This window comes from Dermochelys coriacea, chromosome 11 (genome assembly GCF_009764565.3).
Source record: "Dermochelys coriacea isolate rDerCor1 chromosome 11, rDerCor1.pri.v4, whole genome shotgun sequence".
NCBI classification, from domain to species: Eukaryota; Metazoa; Chordata; order Testudines; family Dermochelyidae; genus Dermochelys; species Dermochelys coriacea.
In genome coordinates this window covers 45,042,052-45,062,501 of record NC_050078.2, presented here as the reverse complement: position 1 = coordinate 45,062,501, position 20,450 = coordinate 45,042,052, and the positions used below count along the sequence as shown (strand labels likewise).

Sequence of the window (20,450 nt, the reverse complement as noted above, 5' to 3'; positions counted from 1 at the left end):
TACCATATGTTAGTGAGAAGTCTTTGGATTACAATGCAATAACAATCAACAGAAAGAGTTTAATTATTTCTGTATTTAATTCTGTTCTTATAGATTCAGAGATTCCAAGACCAGAAAGGACCATTCTGATCTAGTTTGACGTCCTGTATAACACAGGTCATAGAACTGCCCCAAAATAATTCCTAGAGCATAGCTTTTTAAATCGATTGGATGTTTTTTCTAAAATTATCAGTGGTGAAGAATCCACCATAACCCTTGATAAGTTGTTGCAATAGTTAATTACCCTCACAGTTAAAAATTTATGCCTTATTCCAGTCTAAATTTGTCTTTCTTCAACTTCCAGCCATTGTATCGTGTTTTATCTCCTCTGGGTTGAAGAGCCATTATTAAAACTTTGTTCCCTCTGTAGGTACTTATAGACTGTAATCAACTCACTCCTTAACCATCTCTTTGTTAAGAAATAAATTGAGCTTATATCCCAGTCATATGTTATTAGAAAACCACCCATTGTGCCTTAGAATTCTAGTTGCCGTTATAAAATTCATAACGGAAGGACCTTTTAATAGTGATGACTTTATCAACATAATACATGCTACGTAGGGCTTGCAGCATTTCTCCTAGGCCCCTCCATGCCCCTTTTTAAATTCTATCCATTTCTAGTAAGCAATGTATTCTAGGGTGGGTAGCACCAAGTATATGAAATTTGAATTGAATATAAAAATTGTGATCATATATTCAGATTGCACTTTCATACCGATGCATTTATTTGCATGTATAATTAGTGCAAAGAAGTGGATGGATTTCAGTGGTGGATGAAGTGGTCAAAGTCTATAATTTCAGTCTATCTAGGGCTAGGCCTTCATTTAACAGGCTATACTGACCTAGAAGACTCACTAAGCTCCATCATGCTAGGAATCTAACTATACTTTTGCTTAATCCAGAGGCAGCAGAGTCCACTGTACGCTAGGCCCCAGAGCTGGCACTCAGGACAGTTGGGGTAGCAGAGGTACATTTACACAGCATTTTGGAGTGAGCCTCAGGCTAGAAGGCTCACACTAGTACTCTAAAAGTAGCTGTATAGAAAACGCTGTGAAGTTGCAACTGGGGCTGGAGCTTGGGCTGTGTAGCATATGGAGGGGAGTGGGCTTCAGAGCCTGAATTGCAACTTACCGTGCTTTCTATACAGCTATTTTGAGAGTGCTAGTGTGAGCCTTCTAGCCCGAGACTCACTCCAAAATGCTGTGTAGACGTACCTCTAGAATCTTCCTAGCTCTGACACTAATCTACTGTGTGAGAAGGTCTATGCTTCTGTTTCCCCTGCTGCCCTGTCTGTCTGATATTTAGACAGAAAATTCTCAGGGGGCAAGGACTCTCTCTGTGTTTGTACCGTGCCTGGCACAATGGGGCCCTCATTTCAGTAGCATCTTGTGTACCCAGTTGAAATTCTTGACTTCTGACAGTCTATTTGTAGGTTAATAAGAAGGCTCCAAGCCATCCTTATAATGGTCAGACCCATTTTACTATGAGTCAGTTTTCCCCTGTGAATGATCCTTGTGCTTTAATTTTAAAAATGTAAGAACGTGAATTCATAAAAAAAATATTTTTCCATAACAGGAAAACTGTTAATCAATAGACAAAACCAAAAACACTGAAAATTAAGGCCAAAAATTCCATCCTTAACTGATGCTATCTTTCCTATGCCTGTCAGGGGAGTTGTAAACATAATGGGTAATGTTCTTTCTTGTGCCAGAGGTGGCAATATTGGTAAACTTCACTGAGAAGTTAGCACATGCAGCTGAGGGCAGGAGTAGTCATAAATCCTGGGTTGTCCACATACGAGTTAACTAGTAACTACAGGGACATTAGCTGAGGGCGGACAGCTATTTGGAGATTTCTAACAGTGAATCTTGACCTGGCACCAACAGTTGCTGCATTTATCCTCAGGCTAGTTTATCATGGTATAAGCACACAGTGAACATGTCTACACTGCTATAAAACACCTGTGGCTGTCCTGCATCAGGCTCTGGGACTCCAGCCCAATGCAATTTTATAGCTACAAGTCAGCTGACACAGGCCAGCTGCAGGTGCTTTATTGCAGTGTAGATATGATCCATGTTTACTTTGCGCTTGTGTTTTGATGGACAGACTGTAGCATCTCTTCTTAAGTTAACAAGCAACAACTATAAGATCAAGATGGAACATCAATTTAGATCAGGGGTCGGCAACCTTTTAGAAGTGGCGTGCCAAGTCTATATTAATTTAAGGTTTCGGGTGCCACTAATACATTTTACATTTACAGGGGGCCCCCAGTGGAACCCCAGACTGGCAGCAGGCTGAGCGGTGCCTGCAGCAGGGACCCTGGCTAGCAGCATGGGCAGCAGATTGAACCCCAGACCAGCAGCCCGCTGCCGGTCTGGGGTTCCGTCTGCTGACTGAGCTACCAGTCTGGGGTCCCGGCTTGCCAGCCCTGCTCATCCCGCTGCTGGCCTGAATGGAGAGAACCCCGGGTGGCAGCAGGGTCAGTGGCCAGGACCCTGGCTGGCAGCAGAGTGCCACTAAAAATCAGCTCATATGCCACCTTTGGCATGCGTGCCGCAGGTTGCCAACCCCCGCTTTAGATGATCTTCCTTTCAATATTTTTCCCACTCCATCTTGTGGAAGGAAGCAAGGTACTCCAGTGATTAGAGCATGAAAAAGTCAGTCATTCTTGCTCCTATTCATGACTCTACCACCAACTCAGTACATGACCTTGGACAAGTCATTAAACCTTTCTGTGCCTGAGCTGGAAATAATATTTACCCATCTTTAGGAAGCCCTTTGATATCCTCAGAAGAAAGGCAAAGTATCATCATCATTTAATATACATTTTATGTACATATGGCCCTATTGGCTATATGTTGTTACAGGCAAAACATTTCATCCCTTCCATAAAACACTGAGAATTGAGGTGCGATTTAGTGATGTGTGTATGTACATCTTATCAGAAAGCTCTGGTGGTGCTAGGCAGTTATAAGGCATATTTCAAAATTAAAATGGTTCATTTAAATAGCTTGTCAACTTAACATTTTCTAACATTAATGCAGGAGGTACAGTGATCTTGTGTCCTCACAGAAACTGGGTTTATGTCACAACAGCTCCAGAAGTTTCTGCTTGTTCCTCTTGATTATGTATTTTGTTGCAGGAGGAGGACCGAGTTTTTTGAACTTGTTAGTAAAGGCAATTATAATTGGAATGTCAAAAGCCATCGAGAAATATTTCGGTAAGTGAGTCATCCCTTTGCTTTCCTATTACTTTGGGATACAACCACAATTTGTTGAAGGAGGTCAATGTCAGCAATACAGATAGTTATTTTAAAACAAGACTTTCTATATTACTGCAAACCAAGTGTTTTGTAATCAGTACTAAATATGGGGCCACATGGTGACTATAAAGCACAGCCCTGGATAGGGGAGCAAGGGCTCCTGAAGTAGTTTCTGTTTGAATCTACTTCTATCAAACCCAAATTCCAAAAGCCAGCAGGAGAGGATGAGCCATGAGTCCATCCTACTTTACTCCTCCCCTACCCATCTTTCTTCTCACTTCTCCCAACCTAATCAGATATTTTCTTTTCCCCACTGATAAAGAGCAAAAGGGTTGAAGAGTTCTCAAACAAAGTAACGCTCCACATTTTGGTTGATCTTCCACCTCAGTCTGGCCCCCTCTTCCCCTCTCTCTTTGATGCCTCTTTCCCTGGCTGAATTTCCCTTTCCCCGCCTGCTCCTCAGTTTGGAACTTGCAAATGTACTGCACTCCATTAGCCCCAAAGAGCTGCCAACTGGTGAAAGGTTTGAGGACAGCAGTGCAACCTAGCAGGTTGGCCACATTCTAAGTGCCCGCCTCAGCCAGGATCTCAGCAAAGACTGAGAAAGGAGGGCAGAGGTGGCTTGGGTACAAAGGAGACAGATGTCATCTGGCATGTACCTGCACCCATATGCGTTGACTTAACCTTTCTGAAATTTCAGCTGTTTCATTTTGGTGTTTGAGGACTGAGGTACGGGCCATTTCACTCATCCTAATTTTAGATTTGGGCAATATATTAGATGCTTCATTTTCAGTGTCCTTGTTCTTCATGTAAGCGTTATACTTTTATCTGCAGCGTGTACTGTACATAAATGCTTTCTACAGCTGAATAATTCCTTCTAATATGTATCAAACAGTTGTAGCCAGATATTAAACTACAGTGAAGCAGGGTAGCCCTTATAAATCTTAAATTTTTTATAGCAGATGAGTAGTAGAAACTGCTGAAACAGTGTCTGGAATGTCTCTCATGATTATAGGTTCTCTTGCTACAGCAACCACTTATAAGTAGACAGAGTAATCCAGTCTGTACGATTATATAACAACTTCCTTACTTACATCCTGGTAAAGAACATGCTGCATTATACAGTATAATCACCACCAGTTAGAAGTACAAATAGTAACAAAATTAGTGATTTGTCTGTAGTGACAAACATTTCTTTTCTAGCACACAATACATTTTCAATCTTATGCATTATCATATTATATTAGACTTCATAGGTATAATGTGGATATAAAAATATGTTGATAGTTGAAATTTGAAACAGTACTGCTGTTTCTTACAGAGGGAAAAAGGTGCCAATTCTGACTTTTTATTTATGCATTCAGGGCAGATTTTTTTTTTAGAAATACAACAAAGGTTTATTCAGTCTGTATTGTTCATTTCTGTTTTTCAGATCAATGCTAATGACAGCCTGTGACCTCGGAGCTGTGACCAAACCGTGGGAGATTTCAAGACAGGCAAGTCATGATTAATAGCAGGGCTGGGAAGAGGCGGTATTAGTCGGACAATATTCCCAGGACCCTTTTACAAGGAAGCAAAGCAGCAGTCAATTTACAGCAGTATTAATGCAGTTTAAAAAAAATGGAGCAAAGGGTTTCTGCAAGGCAGGGCTTATTGCACTTATTTCTTTTGCTTGATGCTGCTGAGCAATATTTAGGTACCCGAAGAGATCTTATTTTATATCCTCTCATCTATTAACCTTTTAACTCCATACAAAAAATGGACCTTTTCAACAACAAAAACATACCACAACACCACCCTCCACATTGCAAACATTTTTTCCTTTAGGTAAACCCAAGTTACTTTTTACAATGTACAAAATTCTATAACCAATTGACAATAGCAGAATTTGTCCTAAATATGGAACACCAACAGGGACTGCCAGTTGACGCACATGTCCTAATGGATATAGGATATGCATTTTTTAGTCTAATTAGCAGATTTCTTTATCTCAGCCGTGGCTTAACATTACAAGATGCAGTTTTAAAGCCCTATTCAGCATTTCTTACTCAGAAAAAAAACTGCAGTGCTGAGTGTGGTCCTGAGAAATGTACAGAATACCTAGGCACTCATTAACATTTAGGGTTTGGTGGGACAAGTCACTATAGGATGAGAAAGTCCTGTAGCTGGAATGTTGGCTGGGTCAAGACTGGCCTCATCCAAGAGCCCTGACCTTAGCTATCCATTCACCACTGCCAGAAATTTTCCTTGCCCCCACCTCCAGCCTCAATCACTGGCATGACCCATCTCCCCTACTATCAGTTCCCAACTGTACCTCAGTGAGTAAAATGTAGATAGAAGGCAGCTCATGTTGGGAGATGAAGCTTGGGAGGAATATCCAGCAACAGAAGGCATCTAGGAGTTGGGCCACTGACAGTGTAAAGTGGGTAAGTGGCATGAGTGAGTTTGATGGGACTAGTGATCTCCACAAGTTAAAAGACAGTGGACTGGAAAAATAGAGGCTAGGTGAAAGGAAGCAAAATGGAAAGAAGCCAGTTTTCTTGGGGATGAACAGAGAGGGACTCTGGTTGGAAGGTGACTAGGTACTATTGATGCATTACCTCAATTGCAAAACATCCATCCTGTGTGTGATAAGGGTTTAATCAGCACAGATGCCATTCATGGTTTAGAGTGTTAGTATAATTATTGAATAGGTTTTTGTTTTTTTAAAAGCAAAGTTGCATAGCTATTTGGTATTTTGAATTCTGCTCATGCTGTGTTGAACATATGGGAATATGTGGTATATATAACTAATGTTTCTCTCAAATTTTAAAAAGCATTTTGGTATCCATCTCCTTCCAGAGTGCCTATTCCCCGATGCAGTTTACAAGTAATTCATGGAAATCAGTGGAAGTTTCTCCCACTGCAGGACAAAAGTTTCAGGTCCCAAGACTCTTCAAACCCACCTCAGCTATGGCTGCAGCTTGTGGCATTCTTCAGTTTCCCCCCTATAAGCCAATTAGCTTTTCTATTTCCTATGGTATCAAGAGTCAGTTAGGAACTGCTTAGCGCTTCTTGGGCTATGGGAGATCAGTATTGAAATTCAGGGTCATCCACTGAAGTGTAAAACCAATTATTTTTTCTTATGACTTCCAAATGCTGCAGCTGAACCTTCCCTTGTGACCTAAAATGTATTTTGTATTAAAAATCCAGTCTAGGAGCATTAAAAAGCATCATCTGGTTGAGTTTTTCAAGATAAAAGTAAAGACACACACTAATGAGGCCACAGAATGGGGAAATCTGTTGACCCTCAACCTCACCTGGAAGAGTCCTCCTGAGAAGGGAGAGAGGTGGATAAAAATACATAAGTGGAAGGGACTTACAGAATAAGTGCAAAGGACAAACACTCCAAAAGATTAGGAGAGGGACAAGACATACAAAAGGAGACAGAGATAGAATGCTGAAGAGAGCAGGAGGAAAGGAGACAAGTACATATTGATTATTCACATAGAAGATACTTGGAAAGCCCATAATTGCTGTTTGGAATAATTTAACAGCCTATGCACCATCTATTAATCCATGATTTTATTCACATGATGGGGCTCCATATAGAAAAAGTCAGTCCAAACTGTGCAATAAGATTCTGCAGGTAATTATTCTCAATTTAGCTGAAGATTTTAAATCATTTTATAATTTCAGTTCACATGCTTTCAATTGTGACTCATTTTTAAATTGTAGCAAATTTAAGACCTGATGATTGTTGATAGCCTGTACAAGTGACTGCATAGCAATCTTGCATTTCAATGTTAGACCAGGAAATTTAGAGTTATTCTGAGGTGCAAATTCTATCCTTAGTTCACCCTTTTGTGCCTTGGTATTGCATATGAAATGGTTTCTTATCAGCATTCCTCAGAAAAAAAAAAAAGTAAGTAGCACAACAGGAGGAGTTAAGAATAGAACGTCAGCTTGAGTTCTAAGCTTTTTGTTATTTAGAAACATACCTTTATCTCAGTAGCTACATATTTTTGGCCGGGCATGACGGCAAGTACATTTAGTTAAAGCTGCTGTTTATACTAAAGTCACTTGCTGTCTGGGCTTTACTGGTTTCTTTAGGCTTCCAGTGTTTTCAAAAATAATCTTGTTTTGAATACTGCATCCTTCCAAGTAACACATACCATTGTCAAAAATGAAGGCAGCTTCATGGAGTCTGGCAAAAAGAGTATAACAGTTCCAAAAGCCAATGCCACCATTCTTACATTTAATCAAATGACAATTTTAATCTGTGTTCACATTTAGATGCTTAAGAGTTACAGTTATTAGAGTGGCATAGGATACATACAGTACAGAAAAACAAAACTGGGTGAAGAATGTCTTAGGATTTCACATTAAGTTTAGCTAACACAGAATTTACCGATTAGCTTTGTTTCTCTAACAACTCAAGAGTTTTCAGAGGCAGTAGTGGCAGCACCCAGAGTGCTCATGTACACTTTACAAAGTCTTTTTACAAAGATAGTTCCACGTGGGCATATAAAATTTATAACCATCTATTCTATTCTCAAATGCATAAGTTACATGCTGCTCCAGTTTGACTCATCATTGATAGGCATCAAAAAGGAAATCAGAATGTGTTTTTAGAACATGACTACAGAGATATAGATACGAGTATACCTGCAGTGTCCCATGACTGAGACCTAACCTCAGCAAGGTAGTTAAACATTTCCTTACTGTAAACACGTGAATGGAACTACCCAGGAATTTATAATTAAGGGCTATAAGCAATAAATTTGTGTCTCTTACAAATAGCTAACATGAACCTTTATCTTTAGTGTGATTATATTTTAGGCAGCTGAATTGGTAACCAGCGAGTTCTTTGAACAAGGAGACAGAGAGAGATCTGAACTCAAACTCACTCCTTCAGTAAGTTTATCATTACTTTTAAACTAGCTACCTGTGTGTGGAGGAGGAAAATTGTTTTCTGGTAACTGCTTTAATTCAGAGAAGCAAGTGGGTTTTATGAGAAGAAATACATAAGAGATATGGACAGACTACCACTGGAATCTAGCAGTGATATTTAGGGCCTGATTCAAAGTCCGTTGAAATTAATGGAAAGACACCTCCCAATTACTTCAATAGGCTTTGAATCAAGCCCTTACTCACTATGTGCTGTACATATCCCAAGGTTTAGATTGTCAACTCATTTTACAACAGCACTGAGTACAATATTCACACCAGAAGTCACATTACTAGAAAGCATAATTACTTCATTTGTGTTACAGTGTGACATTTCTGACATCAGTTTTGTGTGATGTATCCCTGTACCCTTTGAGGAATCGTTTCAGTATGCCTACAAGTAACGTTACCACCATCATTGTAGGGTTATTTGGGATGGTCTCTACATCCTATACAAATCTAGATAAGACATGTGAAAAGGTAAAGTGCCAAAGGAAACTGCAAAGAGGAAAAGTGACCAAAAAACCCACCCTATTAAATATTTGCAGTGGGAGATGCAGAGAGGACCTTCCCACTTAAGTATCTTAAAAGCGGACTCATGCGGGGGGGGGGGGGGCAGAGAAAGAGACAGGCAGGAGTTCTAAGCTCTAAGGAGTTCAAGTTGAAGCTATTTAAGAATATAAAAACAGATTGGACATTTTAATCTGCATATAATTCTGCATACAGCTGATACTTCAAGAAAATGGTCCAACCTACTCATATGAGTTGTCACTTCAATGCTGCTGTGTGGTAAGCACTCACTGGGCCAGATCCTCAGCTTGTATAAATCAGCATAGCTCTACTGAGGTCAATAGAGTTGCAGCAATTTACACCAGTTGAGGACCGGACTCAGTGACTTTTGGTTACTGTGAACTGATTCAGCATGGTTTACAACTTTGTACATTAAGCTAGAGGATCCTGAGAAGATGATGAATTTCTCTCCTGTAGTAGTTCTCTGTGTAGACCTTCCTAAGTACATAAGTAAAAAGGTAGCTATGGTATAGTGGATTAGCAGTTAATCAGTCATAGCAATAACAATGCTGGTGCCTTGGACCAAATCTAGCCTGAAATAAAGTACCATTTCATATCATACATATTGAGTGCATTTCACAGAATGCATATAGAAGTAAAAGTGTGCTCCTCAGACTAATGAAGTCCCACTGTAACAGAAAATAAATTTTACTTTTAAAACACATTTTACTATCTTCAAATAGCAGGGAATTCTAATGCCTTGGAGCATTTCATGCAAATACCCTAGCATCAGCAATATTAAAAATGAATCCAGGCCATATCAGGAAATGTGCATTTTGATCAGAAAATGGTCATGGAGACTACTTAATATAGTAGAACCCACCTCGCTGAAGTAGCAGGGCGGGGTGTATGAACAGGGTTCTTGGACCATGTGCACATATGTATATCTTTGCAGAGCTCCTGAGGGCTCTGGGAAAGCTGTATGCAGCAGCTTAAGAAAGAGGGGAAGGGGGATATGCTGTTGTGCATGTCCTCAGGGCTTTCTTCCCAACACAGGGAAGGCACTGAGGCTGTGGTGCCTACTACAGCCAGTAAGATGGGGTAGTGCCTACAATATGGGTCCACTCCTGCTCTAAGGCCTGGAAGAAAAATTCTACCCCTCCTCTTTCCCCATGGCATTCTCGGTGTCAAGACAAGTTACTTGGGCTGGGGATGGGTTGAGGTTTGAGCCAATGTGAACTAATCAGAGTTGATTAAAAACCAAAATGAAAATTAAAAAAAAATAAAGTAGTTATATAAAACCCTGATGTTAAATAAAAGTACAGGCTTATTTTTAAATATTAGCCTATTTAAAACAGTTTATATTAAAGGCCAAACTTACTGCATCAATTAAAGAAACCAGGTGGAGGAGGTAATATCTAACTATGTATGTAAACTATCTGTTCAATCTTGTATTTAGCTTTGACACTCTTAGTGCCTTTCCTAGACCTGAAGAGCTCTCTGTAGCTCAAAAGCTTCTCTCTCACCAATAGAAGTTGGTCTAATAAAAATCTATTACCTAATCCACAGTATGTCTCTCATATCTTTGGACCAACATGGCTACAACTCCGCAAATATCTATTAAAAAGTCATTTAAATTAAATAGAAACAATATTAAGTAGTAACTGCATGCTGCCAACTTTCTTTAAAAGTCAAACCATTCGACTGGTGGAAATCACTGGCTAGGGACCTAAAACCAAAGTTTGTTGAATTGCTAAACCAACTTTTGATAGCAGTAGCCTCTTCTGCGGGTGCAGAGAGAGCAGATACTTTCTTCAGTTCAGTTTGTTCAATAAATTCAGTCCCATAACTAGTTCATTCAAAGTTAAGAAATCAACTGGGAGTTGAAGGGGGCGGGGGAGGAAAGCTTGTTTTCCTTCTTCCAATTTATTAATAAAAACTAGGTGTGAGGATAGAGGAGTTCTAAAGTCTTAAACCATATGGTGACCAGAAATAATCACATCAATTCATTAACTACACACAATACTTCGTTTAAGGAAACAGTTTTAAATGCAAAACGTGTTTTGATAATTTTTTTCTTGTGTATCCAGCACTTAAGGTAGGTTTGTTCAACAAAAAAAACTGCTGGTTTTGTGCATTTTTAATTTCATTTGAATTTCCATCCAAGTAGAGCTTGACACAAATCACAAGTAAAATTTTAATCTGGTAAATGAGAAATGCATCATTCACCATTTTCTAATATAATAAAAATGTTGAAATTAAGCTACAAATAAATTTAAATTAAGCTATATAATTGCTTTAATAAGTATATATACACACTATATCTTCCTCATGAGCAAAAAGAGGCACCAAATTTAGTGTGAAGGCTATATTTAGCTGTAAATCAATGAGTTTTAATTATCAACTAATATCAATTAACCTCTCTTTAGGAAAAGAACTAAAAAGTACAAATGCAGGACAATTAAATTCAATGATTTAAATCAAGGTTACCTCATTGCTGATTGAAATCATGATTAAAAATTTGTGTTTTAATCAGGTTTTATTTAAATCAGTCCTCCTTGGAACTAATTATGGAGTATACAAAGTGTAAAGTCTGAGGGATAAGAGCCAAAATCAGAGTGTTACAATTTGAATAATGGGAGTTCCTAAAGAGCTACAGTAGCAGTCACAAAAAGGTTTTATGATTCAGCCATAACACAGGCCACCTAAAAGAAATAAACATGTGGATACTGCTAGTGAATCTAGAGAAGTTGGTTGGTCAGGAAGACAAAGTGGTATCCTCTGACTGTCCACACAGGTAATTTTCTTGCAGTAAGCTTACAAAACAGACTAATGGAAAAAAGAATGGGATTTTCAGAAATACCTACATTACCTAAAAGTCCAGGTTAAAATTTTCAAAATATCACAAAAAATTCTACTCTCTCTTCTTTAAGTGAGCTCTTGGGATCCCATCTTCGGTTTCCACTAGGATACTATTATATAAACAGTCAAATTCAACTTACAAATGTCATAAACAGAGTTGAAAATGAAAAATCAACTGTTTTTATCTTAGACAAAGGGCTAGGAAGACTGTAAACACTGATTTTTGTCATGAATTGTTCAGTTTGTAATAGTTTCACCATAGTTCCAAAGTGCTGGATAAAGTATCTGTAAAATATTCTAGCGTAATAAAGAAACACACTTTCCCCCCCACCCCCATCTCCATTCAGGCTATTTTTGATCGGAACAGGAAAGATGAACTACCCAGGTTGCAGTTGGAATGGATTGATAGCATCTGCATGCCTCTATATCAGGTACTTTTTTACTTCTGCAATTGTAGAATTAGAACACTGGTCCTGCATCTCTGAGAGGGAGATGTTATATAACAGCATTAGAGGCGATCTGAATCTTTAAATCACTGCTCTTATTCATGAAACGCCTTTAACTTGCTTTCTTCAACTTTACTCAAAATTCTCAGCTGAAAACAGAAAACTTTAAATTTACTGAAGAAAAAAATTAGATGATTGTTGTAAATATAATTTCTCTTCAAAAGCTTCAAGGGCAAGGATCTTTTTTATCGTTCTCCCCGACATATATGAGAACATCAACATTGTAACAGGGCTATACTGTGCAAAATGGTTTATTCAATGGATAATTCTGGCTCAACATTGCATATAGGCCCCAGACCTGAACAGCTGTTGCTCAAGGGAAAGCACACGGCTGAATTATTCCACTCCAGTTCTGGCTGTTCTCCAAGGTCAGAGTGTGTGATAGAAGCTTTGGAGGGGCATTTCAGGCCAGGGCCTCTGAAGTCACTGGAGATGTGGTCCTTATTTCAGCAAGTATGTTGTCTAACCCACAATGTGCTCCTACGGTCAGGCACACAGAGGTTACTTGTGTTCCTGGTACAATCAGGTGCATATAAAATGGCTATGTTAGGGGCTGCACATGAGCAGAATCTTCCAGTTTAATCCAGACATTTAAAGCCAGTAGGTTATCTCTACTTGCACGCAGAGGTACAAGCAAGCCTTGCCTATACACGACACTTCATAAACAGTAAATGGGCTAGAACAGATCCAGAATTTGGCCCGCATGGAACATGCGGTTCACAATTTTAGTTCTATTTTTAATACAAGGCATAGCTATGCAACAATGGCTAACGATGGGGAGTAATGCTTTACAATCTCAACCACAAGTCACCGAGTCAACACCTTTGACACCTCCTTGTCAGCAAAGCTCAGCACCAAACTCTTCATGCGGTCTCAGGCTAGCCTCCCATGGAAGTCAGAAGGGATTTTGCCTGAATAGTTTTCTGGATTTGGCCATCAGTGGACAAAATATGGGATTTGACCATCAGTGCACAAAATATGGGGAACAGATACATTCAAAAATTAATATCTAATGAGGCATTAAAGAGGACATACTGTATGTTACCAGAATGACCAACTATTCACTCTGAAATCTATGCAAGAGTTGTGATCTCCTCCTGCACAACCTTGTGCTCCCAGAATTCCCTGTGACTTCAACAGGCATTTGAGTGTACACAGAATGAAGGATGGGCGTTTAATAGCAGTTCCAGTCTGTTTACACGAACTCCATTGCTTGGACATGTAATTGTGCAATTTAGCTCTTATACGTAAGAAAAATATTGTTTTAGGAATTTGTCTTCTTATTATGAGCCACATGTCACTAGTAGCTGCTAAAGCAGAGGGGAAAAGTGGAGGCACACAAGCAGGCAGTTTCCAAATAAGTGAAAAATGGGCATTAACAAAATAGTCTTTACAATTAGTAATCCAACCTGTATATAAAGATAAGTAAGGGGGGAATACAGACATTGAAAGAAAACTTATTTTTTGCTAGTCTTATTTTCCCCAAACATGGCAACCTCATTAGGAATCCAAGTTCTTATACCAGAAGTCATGATTTATTTGCGACAGTGTCTTTAATCAGAAAGAGTACAATAAGGCAGGGTGGGCAGAGAATCAAAGCAGCCTCTGTGTGAGTAGACTAGATCTGAACACTAAAGCACTGGTTAGTTAGCTCCATCCTAGCAGGAGATCTGTGGGGAATATATTCACATCTGATTCCCCTGTTTTCTGCTGTCTTTGCATCATGCTGTGCAGCTATTAGCCTGCTGCTCAACAACTTAAAAAACGAGACACCATCAAACCTTCAAGTCATTGCAGCATCAGCCTTAGGGGTAAACAGAAAACTTGATGTCACAGGATCACGCTGTGTGAGCTACCCTCTTGAATATAAAGCCAAGTTTTAATTTCCATATCCAACTTAATCAAACCTCAATATACTCATTGCATCAATGATGCGCAGAGGCACTGTAAATTCTCTGTTTACAGATAGTAAGAAACCTTTTTTAGAGCTGGCACTATATGCAGTACAAATATTTCAAGTTCAGGAGTTTTACCTCTTCCGTATAAATTTCTTTTAATTTTAACCTTTGTAACAAATTGTACGTATCATGGGATACAATGGACCCCGTTATAGATAGACTTGTGAATGAAGCATGAAGAGATGGAGTATTGGTGGACAATAAGAATTAGCAAAACCTGAGCAATGCTTATATAATGCACTGGCATATAGTTTAGAAGTGAATGGTTTGAATAAGTGTAGAATTTTGTACATTAATCCAAACAATAATCAAGGATACATGCATGTAGCCATTTCACCACTGAAGTCAGAAGGAAGTTTGCTTTTAGTAAGACCTGTAGTAAAAGTCCTGCAACTCATGCTGATAAACTTCAGATAAATGTAATAATGCTACTGTACGTTCCTCCAAAGCTTCAGTTAAAGGAAACTAAGATGAGAAAGAAAAAGCAGAAACAGACACTTTCAAAGTCTAAATCTGAAGTTTTTTCGTATCAATTATTATAAATGTAAACAGACAAGCCCACTCACCAGGTCTAGCTCCTGCTAATGTAGCCCTCCCCCTTGATCCTTAGGCTGCTCTAAACTATTATGGTGGCTAGGGCCATCCCTAATGGATCAATTCACTAGTCAAGGGTTGCTGGAGTGCAGTGCATTTTAAGCTCTGTTCCCAGCCTACCCAGTAATGCTCCCTATGCTGTTGCACTGCAGAGGCCAGTTTCAGTCACCTATAAGTGTTTTTCTTGTGAGGGTGTTGTTCACTGCCTTTGACTTTCCCATGATCCAAGAGATCAAAGACCAGGAGTAATCAACCTAAATGAGCTACTGCAAAAGTGTGTAAAACTGCAGTTAGCTATGACCTCTCAGAGTAGGCCCCATAGAGATTAATTACTTTTCTGCCCTAAATACATTGGTTGTTTCCAGGGAAGGGAAATTACTGGAGCCAGTGGGTGAGGAAGCTAAAACTGAAATAATACCTTGAACTTCATTTAGCAAGGCCTTAACCCATATGAATCAATTTCTCCTGCAGTGAACTCAATTTCAATCAAATATCTGTTGTTGGATAAGAATTTATAACAGGATCCCTCTAGAATTAACATATACATGTGTGGTTATATAATGACAGAACATAAATCCGAAGTGTGTTTTGGTATATCATTTTCCAAAACTTTACATGAGAAACTAGAAGTCTACCATATAGGTGGTGTTCTCAATTTAGGTGCTAAGAGTATTATATTAATTACTCAGGCTGTTTGGACCTGTGATTAGTTAAATATCTCCATTCAATGGAAAAGACTGATGGCTGTTTTTATTGGGGACAGGGACTGTTTTTTAGGACTTTCAGAAATAGCGTGCAGTTTTATATTCTTAATTTGTGATTGTGGAACAAGTGAGGTGTATGTGTACCCATATTGGCACTGAGATACATAACTGAATATACAAACATCAAAGTTGTTTATGCCAATAAGGCACACAAGCACACTAACATTTTTGCACATGCAGTTGTACATGTACATTTTTTAAAACTACCAGGCACCTAGTTTAATAATACAAAGAAAAACTAACAAGTTCAAATTTGCCTTTAGAAAGCATTTTGACTTTTCTAATATTTCAAAGTTGTTTATATGGGCATTTTTAAAAATTTTTGGTTATTTGGTTTAATTGTTAGCCAGTGTTGTTTTAAATTCTAAAACTTACACAAGATTTGAAACTTTCCAATTCCAGTGCTTATAGTGATCAGAGTTGAGACGTTTATTATGCTTTAATGCCCAATGTTTGTTCTTCATTAAGAATTCCCATGGGAAGCACTCAAATAGAAAAATAGGTGATCAAACTTAGTAACTTAATTTGTTAGTCTCTAAAGTGCCAAATACTCCTTTTCTTTTAGCTTAATTTAGTAATTCCAAAAATTTGGCTTGAAATATTCTACAAGGAAAAAGCTTCCTGATATAGGCTCAGTATCAAGTATAAATAAAGTAGTATTACCTCCAGTGTTTTGGCTAGGACATACTCTTCAGAAGAGGAGAGAAACAGATCTGTCTAAAGCAGAAAAATCTAGGGCATCATACTGAACATAAAGTCACTGTGTATGCTAATTGTTAGATGCACTTGGGGTGCAGTTTCAGTAGATATTGGACATACATGTACACAGTTTTCCCTGTAACTAGAATTACTCAGCATTTGTGAAGCATTTAAGACAGATTAATTTGCATTTCACAGATCCTGAGGCACTCAAAGCCTCCATGCAAGTGGTGTTCACGTTTCAACAGCACAAGGATTCTCTTCTAGATGGCAGTTGCATTGTGCATGCACCTAGGGCAGGGTTGACCTTAAAGCTTTGATTTCCCTAACTAAGACTAGATTACAGTCCTGTATATGAGGCTCAGATATAGAAAAATATAAATCTGATCAGATATCTTCACAAACATTGAAGCCAAATCTTTAAACAAAAGCTGCTAACAGAAATACCCCTGCTTCTCACTGCACTGTTGGACTGAGACAGTAACATCATGAATAGCAAGGCCTAAGGTCAAACTCTGCTTCTGTGTGTATAAATACTTAGTCAGGTAGTCGGTGACAAAGTGACAGCAGCTATTTTACATTTAAGGGAAATGTCTTTGTGGAAGATGAAGTCCACATCTGCGTGCTTCTCCTTTGGCACCGTGGATGGCTGCTTATTTCAGTTTTAGTCAAGACTCTTTTGGGTGCCAGAAGCTGCAAAGTTTAATGCTCAAAAGAAATTAATTTCTACATCTCCATGAAAAAAGCGTGTGTGTGTGTGTCTATTCCATCACCAAACATTTTCAGTGTTTTAGACTTCATAGTGAGGGACAATAGGAGTCACTGCTTCTTTATCAGACAGTATTCTTCATATACCAAGGAAGAAATCAGGTTGCTTCTTCCATGTACTTTGATATCCCTATGTTGCTAATCCTCATTAAACAGCAGATCATATCGGACCCTGTAATTACATGGTCTACGGAATAATATCTATAAAATTATGTCACTGCTACAACCCTCTAGCTTATTCAGTTCATATTCAAAAGTGGATCAAAGGCAAAGGCTTCTAGCAGTAGTAATGCTTTGATGACCCACAGGGAGAACAGACAGAAATCTCAAAAGATTGCAACACCGTAGAAGGGAGAACTTACCACTACAGCACCCCTCACAGCTGGGTCTGGCATAGCAGGTCTGTCCTGTGTTGCACTATCTGGTCTGCTGCTTCTTGTGGCCCTCCAGTCAAGTCACTTTAAAATCCCTCTCCTAGGATAATAGACACAAGTGCCCAATCTCTCCATCTGAGCCTAGTGGCCCATTCATCCTTTTACTCAGGGCTCTCACAAATCTTTATCCCTTTTTGTCAAGATATTTATGCCATCTTCCACAGTGGCTGGTAAGGGAACACAGACCCACCCTCTACATGGGATTCTAGTCCACAGACCCTAAGACAGGCAGTCAGGGTTCACTCCACCAGACTTCTTCCTACCTAGCCTTGCTACTTATCCTGCAAGAACCTTCCTTTTCCCTACAGGTCTCTCTACTCCCTATTAAAGTGACTACAGAGGTTCTCCCTATAGACCCCTTCTGGGCTAACCTTCCTCTGTTTGTCCAGCCCCTCCCCAGCTGGGTTTCATCATTAATTAGGCCAACCACAGCCTCCAGATGCAAGCATTATTGTCCTCCCTATCCCACGTTCACATTTTCATCACCTGTGTGGGGTACGCATCCCATCATAGGTAAACACTTTGTTAAATGACTTGGACCAAAAGTTTAAGTTACTATTATAAATATAAGGGGGGTGCAGAGTGACCTTTCACTATTCCATTAGAGTGAGACAAAATAAAGGGAGTTTGGCTCATATCCACAAAAGGTACTTAAACACTTAAATCCCAGTTTTAGGCATGCTAAGTGGCTGCTGCATTGGGTCCCACTGAAGCAGCAGCACTTACAACTTTTAGCCCAGTGGTCAGAACACTCACCTGTGCTGAAGGAGCCCTGGGTTTGTTTCGCCCCTTCTGTCTGAGGGGAACAAAGGATTTGAACAGAGGTCTTCCATCTCTCAGGAGAGTGCTCTAACCACTGGGTAAAATTATAATGTAGGCATAGGTACTTACACCACTCCCCATATATGCTGCATTGGAGGGACATGTGGGGTCAGAGAGCCTGCTGGCTGGGGAGGTGGCAGCAACCTGCCCCCTCCAATCCCCGACCAGGCCTGGCTGCTAGGAACAGGGGCTGAGCAAGGCAGAGGGCCCCCCCCCCCCCCAGCACCTGTCTAGCTTCCTCAGACCCTGTTCACAGCAGCTGGGCCCAGATGGGGAGCAGAGGGGACGGGCCACCGTCACCTTCCCAGCTAGGGCTTTCTCAGGCAGCTATCAAACCGCACGGAGTCAGCCACCCACAGCAGACATGAGAAGCAGCTGCTTCCCATCCCCTCTGCTCCCTGCCTGGGCTCAGCTGCCAGGGAAAGCAGCCGAGCGAGCCAGAATCGAGTCAGGGAAGACGAAGTGGGAGAAAGACAGAGCCCTTCCTTGCCGCAGATAACTCTGCTGGGGTGAGGAGAGCATGGTGGTCCCCGGGCTGGGTGCAGGGCCTGGGGTCATCGGAGAAGGCACCAGGAGCAGGTTCCCTGGCCTCTGCTCAGCTGGAAGTAGAGGCATTGCCCATATCCCACACCTCCCCTGCTGAGGTATCCACAAGCTCGAAGGAGACACTGGTGCTGTGAGTCGCCCCGGGGTTTGGCTGGGCAGATCACAGACATGGTGCTAAATCCTGACTCAACCTTTACTCAGCTACAATGCCCATTGAATTCAGTGAAAGTTTTGATGGGGGAAAAAATTGAGTTCAGGATTTGGATATCTCCTTCCAAAGTGTGCTTTTGCCTAGAATTTATTGTATGGGATGGTTTAAAAGAAGCTTGCAAACATAGGGCCCAGTCTTGAATTCCTTACAAAGGTAAAATCTAAAAGCTGGTTGTATGCAGCCAAAACTGTGTTCATGAACATGCATTTAAATTCCAAACAGCTTTTTGGTTCAAATCATGTTTCTGTCTCTTATATTCGTGTCGTGTCGTGTGTGTGTGTGTGTGTGAGAGAGAGAAGGGTTTTTTGTTTGTATGAATGTTTCTTTGTACCCCTACCCACATTTGCTAATGACCAAGGCTATTTGTACATAAAGAAGAGTGGTCACCATTTTTGTTGGAAGGTTTTTCCTACTTAAAAAGGTTCAGTCATCCAATTAGTGAGGAAAAACACTCCCAGGTGATTTAGTCAGCCAGGTAAACCTCACAAATAATGATAGTGAATAGGCTACAGTCACAGTTTGGGAATAATCCATTGTCTGAAATGTGCTCACAAATTTTTTAAAAGTGAATGAATGAATGAATGAAAATCAAAATCTGTTTGTAAACAGAAAAAGGGCTAGATCCTTCAGAAAATGTATTCAAATGAATCATTTGATCAACACTGGCCAATTTTCATTGAACTCAGTTTTGCCTAAGTACAGGCTTCTGAATTGGATTATTCCCTAGCGAAGGCTGAAAAGGATATCTTTCTAAAACTTCAGATAGGTGCTACAGAATACCACAAAAAACCGGGTGTTTGGAAACATTCATTTGACAGGTTTCAGAGTAGCAACCGTGTTAGTCTGTATTCGCAAAAAGAAAAGAGGGACTTGTGGCACCTTAGAGACTAACAAATGTATTTGAGCATAAGCTTTCGTGAGCTACAGCTCACTTTATCGGATTCATTTGATAGTTGAGGACTGACATTGAAAGATAATGTGTCTGTGCTTTCTGAGAAAGCCTGACTTACACAGATGATTAAGGCATATAGTCTCAGTATGCAGTATGTGACACACTATAGACAAGGTCTGGCATAGATGGTGGCAAATTAAGTGATGGTTTCATTTTCTGCTGCAAATGTTGACATCCATGGGGAATGACTGCTAAAACCTTTCAAGGCAGAGCAGCAGCTGCAGCAATGTCTGCTATGCTCACAGAAAAGTCTGCCTCAGGAAAAACTAGATCTGGCTAATTACACTATGTGGCTGTGCCAGAGGGTTTATTAGCTAGGGGTCAAGTTCGGGGTAGGGGCTTCCACAGGAAAAGGGGCAACTGGAAAGGGGGCTTCTGTGGTCCTTAAACCGGAGCAGAAGTATATGGTCAGACTCAGAATGTTTTTGTTGGAGAAGTTGCTTAAGAATATTTCTACCAGCAACAAACCCAAACCAGAGCAGCCAGTCCAACATCTCTTGAATTTTTAGGATGCACATCTGATTTTTAAGGTGCTTGTCCATTTTCCAAGTTCTAGCAGTGGAATGGACATTGTTGGAGTATCTTCCCAACCTC

General features: G+C 40.0%; 1 protein-coding gene across 1 annotated transcript in view; it reads left to right on the top strand.

The window, feature by feature from the left end:
- Window positions 1–20,450, top strand: part of PDE11A (phosphodiesterase 11A) — a 244,679-nt gene that overhangs the window by 210,300 nt on the left and 13,929 nt on the right. Inside the window, 4 exon segments of the mRNA XM_038422222.2 lie at window positions 3,182–3,259; window positions 4,734–4,797; window positions 8,123–8,197; window positions 11,950–12,033. Of these exon segments, the coding sequence (XP_038278150.2) occupies window positions 3,182–3,259; window positions 4,734–4,797; window positions 8,123–8,197; window positions 11,950–12,033 (301 nt within the window).